The following is a 5,319-nucleotide window of genomic DNA, read 5'->3' on the forward strand; positions in this document are numbered from 1 at the left end:
TGCTTCTGTTTATCAATTTATTTCTTATTTCACTCATTCGTATCGTGCTATACCCCAAGCATCAGTCAGCTCTATGTATGCTGAGTTTGGTGGCTCGACGTGACCGCCCCATCAATCCGTATTAACGCAGATTAAAAAACCCCACTGCTACTTAACACGGATTTAACATTTGTTTTTTCTGGATATTTCTGAAGTTTATTGTTTTATTTAATTATCTTTAGAGTTTATTAAAGTCTTCGATCATTTTAATCACTTATTTTCTTTAATTTTTTTCATTTTTTTTTCATTTTTATTCAGTTTTTCTATCAGTTTTTACGTGTTTGTTCATTTTCTTCTTTCGTTTTTTCCATTCCATTCAATTCCTCTCTCTCTCTCTCTCTCTCTCTCTCTCTCTCTCTCTCTCACTTTTCCTTATCAATTTCTATCATTTTCTTTAATCTTCTTCTCTTCTCTCTCTTATAATTTCATTTTCATTCATTAAATTCCAATACATATTATTTTCAATTTTCTATGTCTCTTTTTTCTTTCTTTCTGCTTCTTTCTCGACTTCGTTTCCTTCTCTTCTTCTTTCTTCTCCTTCAATCTCTTCATTTCCTTTCATTCTTTCTTCGTCTCCTTCATTCTCTTCTTTATTTCCTTCATTCTCTTATCGTTATCGGCCTCTCTCTCTATTTCCTCTGTTTATCCAAGTCCTTCCTTTCTTCCTCCTAGACGGACCAGTGACCTGTATTGATCTCGTTGTGTCGTGTTCTAGAGGTCGAGAGGTCATGAGGTTAGGAGGTCATCAGTTATAGAGGTCAAGAGGTTATCAGTTATAGAGGTCAAGAGGTTATCAGTTATAGAGGTCGAAAGGTCAAGATGTCAGAAGTCAGGAGGTCATTACTTATAGAGGTCAAGAGGTTATTAGTTATAGAGGTAAAGAGGTCAGAGGTTATCACTTATAGAGGTCAAGAGGCCAGTGGTCATCTTATAGAGGTCATCACTTCTATAAGTCATCACTTATAGAAGTCAAGAGGTCAGAGGTCATCACCTATAGAGGTCAAGAGTTCAGAGATCATCATTTATAGAGGTCAATAGGCCAGAGGTCATTACTTATAGAGGTCAAGGGGCCAGAGGTCATTACTTGTAGAGGTCAAGAGGCCAGAGGTCATCACTTATAGAGACCATCACTTAATAGAGGTCAAGAGGCCAGAGTTCATCACATATAGAGGCCATTACTTGTAGAGGTCCAGAGGCCAATCACTCCGTATGGTCAGCCTGTCTGGTGAAGCGGTAGAAGCAGCCGTCGTCTTCAGGTGAGCGAGCAATCTCTTCCTCCTGCGGCTTCACCCTCTGCTGCCGAAGGTCAACACCCACCTGTAGAAGGATATGGTATTAATGTCTCTATCTCTCTGTCTCTCTCTTTATCTCTGTTTCTCACTCTTTATCTAGCTCTCTCTCTCTCTCTGTGGGTTGGCCTCGACGTCTCGCTCTCGACTTAAGTGGGAGGAGAGGGCCATGGCCTACCCACCTGAGCCCTGGTTGAGGCGTAAACCAAGTTACAACTCAATTTACAGACAATCTAGATACTTGTGTACCCTGAACTGGAGACGGGGTGGGTTGGGGGTGGGTTGGGGGAGGTTGGGTTGGGGGGTGGGTTGGGGATTGGTTGGGGGTGGAGATTGGGCAATGTGTGTGCTGTAACCCCTAAGGTGGGTGTATTGAGGCCCCAATTGCGTTCTCAAACACCCAATTACGTTCTCAAACACTTGATACGTTCTCAAACACCCCAATTACGTTTCAAACCCCCAATTACGTTTCAAACCCCCAATTACGTTCTCAAACCCCCAATTACGTTCTCAAACACCCCAATTACGTTCTCAAACACCCCAAATACGTTCTCAAACCCCCAATTACGTTCTCAAACACCCCAATTACGTTCTCAAACCCCCAATTACGTTCTCAAACACCCCAATTACGTTCTCAAACACCCCAATTACGATCCGTGACCTGCCAGTTACGTTCACTCAATGTATTTCAACTGGAGATTAGAACGAGCAATTCCGAGTCTTATCAGAGCCGTTCAGAGGAGAGATGGTACCTCGATTCCTATTGGCTGAATCTCTCCCATCATCTCGCTTCCCATTGGCTGAGATTCTCCCATTGTGTACAGGTGGAGGTGAATTGGGCTGTTAAGGCGTTTATCTAAGGGAGCCATTATATGAGGGGTAGTTAGCATACCTTGTTATGGGGGAGGAGGGTGTGTAGGGAGAAAAGGAGGAATGAGGGAGAAAGGAGGGAATTGTGGGGGAGTTATCTTGTTATCTTAGTTACTGTCTGTTGTCTGTCTGTCTGTCTGTCTGTCTGTCATAAATCCCAACTTAAATAAAATATAATAAAAATTCTCCTAATTCTCCCTTAAAGAGATAATTCCATCAATTTCTCCCTTAATTAAAGAGAGAGAATTCCATCATTTTCTCCCTTAATTAACGAGAGAGAATTCTCAGTCTCTCTCTCAACACCCGGTTAGCCCTGAGGTGAGGTTTTGGAGACGTGAGGGAGGATATTGAGGACTGCCTGCTCCTTATACTCCTGTCTCTTATATGCCGAGTAAAGAGATTGTTGTTAGGAGGAGGAGGAGGAGAAGAGAGAAGAAAGAAGAAAAGAAAGAAGAAGAGAAGAGAGAAGAAGAGAAAGAAGACACACAAGCACCCAGGAGACAGAACAATAACTCACTAACTCATCATTAATCTCCTCGTAAACACCACACAAAAGGACCTGACCTGACCTGACCTGACCTACCAATGACCTGAGCTAATGACCCCTTTAAATGACACAAAGGGGAGACCAGCGTCGGCCCTTTTAGAGAGAGAGAGAGAGAGAGAGAGAGAGATAAGGGACACGAGAGAGAGAGAGAGATAAGGGAGACGAGTATGTCGTTTACTAGCGCCATCTAGGGAGCGGAGGCAATAATAACGTGATACTTTAGCTTGTGAGGATGGGAGAGGAGAGAGAGGAAGAGAATAAAGGAGGGAGAGAGGGAGGAAGAGAAGAAAAGAGGGAGAGAGGGAGGAAGAAAATAAAGGAGGGAGAGGGAGAAAGGGAGATAATAAAGGAGGGGGGAAGAGGAGTTGTTTTTGTTGACCAGCGCCATCTCTTGAACAGATGGGACAACAATGTAATCAAGACGGGAAACTCACGCATTAAGGTGTTATGTTATTGTTACGCGGGTTAAGCTTCTTGGAAAACGAGAGAGAGAGAGAGAGAGAGAGAAAGAGAGAGAGAGAGAGACAGAGAGAGAGAGAGAGAGAGAATGTCCACCAGCGCTATCTGTTGAACTGAAACTCCTCCTTAAAGCTGTTGGGTTTATTCCTTTTAAGCTGACAGGAAGGTAAGGAGGGAAGGAGGAAGGGAGTAAGGAAGAGAGGGAAGCGGGAGGAAGGAAGGGGGGCGGAGGAAGGAAGGGAGAGTAAGGAAGGAAGGGGGGCGGGAGGAAGGAGAGGGGGCGGGAGGAAGAGAGGGAAGCGGGAGGAAGGAAGGGGGGCGGAGGAAGGAAGGGAGAGTAAGGAAGGAAGGAAGGAAAGAAGGATACAGAAGAAAATAAGAAGAAAGGAGGGACAAAGGCACGGCGGGAAGAAAGTCGTTTAGTGCTGCCATCTGGGAGCTGAATACAACAATAACTTTATATTCTTAAAAAGAGACGAAACTCTTGCTAAAGTATATTGTATTTATTGTGATGCGTTATAAAAAGGAGAATGGAGAGAGAGAGAGAGAGATACAGAGAGAGAGAGAGAGAGATAGACAGTGAGATAGAGAGAGAGATAGAGAGATAGCAAGACGGCCTTACCTTCTCCACCTTTCTCATCACCCTTAGAAGGTTGAGTCCTGCCAGCTTCTTGAGGTCGGCCACCGTCCACGTAGGGTCAGAGAGAAGCTCCGCGAACAACCGTGGGTAACCAGACACATCTCCCAGCCCCACCGGTAACCTGGGGGAGAGGGGAGACATATTATGGGGTGTTTAGAGAAGCAATGGGGAGGTCTAGCCCCACCGGTAACCTGGGGGAGAGGGGAGACAGATTATGGGGTGTTTAGAGAAGTAATGGGGAGGTCTAGCCCCACCGTTAACCTAGGGGAGAGGGGAGACAGATTATGGGGTGTTCCCAAGTAATGGGAGGTCTAGCCCACCGTTAACCCTAGGGGAGAGGGGAGACAGATTATGGGGTGTTTAGAGAAGCAATGGGGAGGTCTAGCCCCACCGTTAACCTAGGGGAGAGGGGAGACAGATTATGGGGGTGTTTATATTGACGATGGGGAGTATTAGATGCACCCCAGTTCTCTAGTGTGGGATTGGGGAGTTGTATATACACCCCAAGTCTCCTCTTAATCACCTGGGGAGGAGAGAAGGGGAGGGAGGAGGGTTGATGTAAGTAAGCAACATGACATACACACACACACACACCAACCCCCACACCAACCCCCACACTAACCCACACACCAACCACCACCCACACACCAACCCCCTTCCCCCCCCACACACAGCACCGCTCACCTGCACGTCACATCCAGGTAAAGTAATTAACGTCAACACTCACGACAGGTACAGGTGTGTTACAACAGATTCTAAAATTGGAAATCTTATTCATTTTGTGTTTACCTGAGGAGAGAGAGAGAGAGAGAGAGAGAGAGAGAGAGAGAGAGAGAGAGAGAGAGAGAGAGAGAGAGAGAGAATGTGTCCAAAACAGTTATTAATGTTGTGTCTTCGGCTGTAGATAACGTAAGAAAATATTATTATAAATTATTGTTTTTGTCTACATGATAACAGATTAATATGATAACAGGTGTGGGATAACAGGTAAGTAATAACAGGTGTATGTGTAGGTATAAGATAACGGGTATAGATAACAGCCTCAGGATAACAAGTGTATGACAAAGGTGAAATAACATGGAATTAATAACGGGAGTAATATAACGGGTACAAGATATAACAGAGGTAGAAGATAACACCTGTATATAAACGTGTTCCTATACTTACATGTTTATACCGTCGAAATCTCACCAATTCCTAAGTAGTTGGTTGACGCCTGCCACCTTCCTGACGTGGTTGATGATGTGTTCTGTTAAGGAGAGAGGGAGTTAGTCTGTCTCTCTGTCTGTCTGTCTGTTAAGGGGAGGGGAGTTGGTCTGTCTGTCTGTCTCTGTCTGTTAAGGGAAGAGAGGGGTAGATCTGTCTCTCTGTCTGTCTCTGTCTGTCTGTCTCTGTCTGTTAAGGGGAGAGAGAGAGAGAGAGTTAGTCTGTCTGTCTCTCTGTCTGTCAAACTCTTTTATTTGTCTATCTTTCTG

General features: G+C 44.7%; 1 protein-coding gene across 1 annotated transcript; it reads right to left on the bottom strand.

The window, feature by feature from the left end:
- Positions 1-401: 401 nt before the first annotated feature.
- On the bottom strand, positions 402-5,065 carry LOC121861833 (dipeptidase 1-like). Its single transcript, XM_042359732.1, has 3 exons — positions 5,012-5,065; positions 3,827-3,965; positions 402-1,356 (listed from the first exon to the last, which is right to left on the bottom strand). Coding segments are annotated over exons 1-3 (258 nt in total). The 5' UTR covers positions 5,014-5,065; the 3' UTR covers positions 402-1,239.
- Between the last annotated feature and the right edge of the window lie 254 nt (positions 5,066-5,319).

The sequence above is a fragment of the Homarus americanus genome, unplaced genomic scaffold (assembly GCF_018991925.1).
Source record: "Homarus americanus isolate GMGI-L3 unplaced genomic scaffold, GMGI_Hamer_2.0 scaffold27763, whole genome shotgun sequence".
Taxonomy (NCBI): domain Eukaryota; kingdom Metazoa; phylum Arthropoda; class Malacostraca; order Decapoda; family Nephropidae; genus Homarus; species Homarus americanus.

Excerpts from the sequence above, each read along its gene's own strand:
- LOC121861833 (XM_042359732.1), bottom strand. Across the intron at positions 1,357-3,826 it reads TGATGAGAAAGGTGGAGAAG|GTGGGTGTTGACCTTCGGCA; the intron begins GTAAGGCCGTCT and ends ATCCTTCTACAG.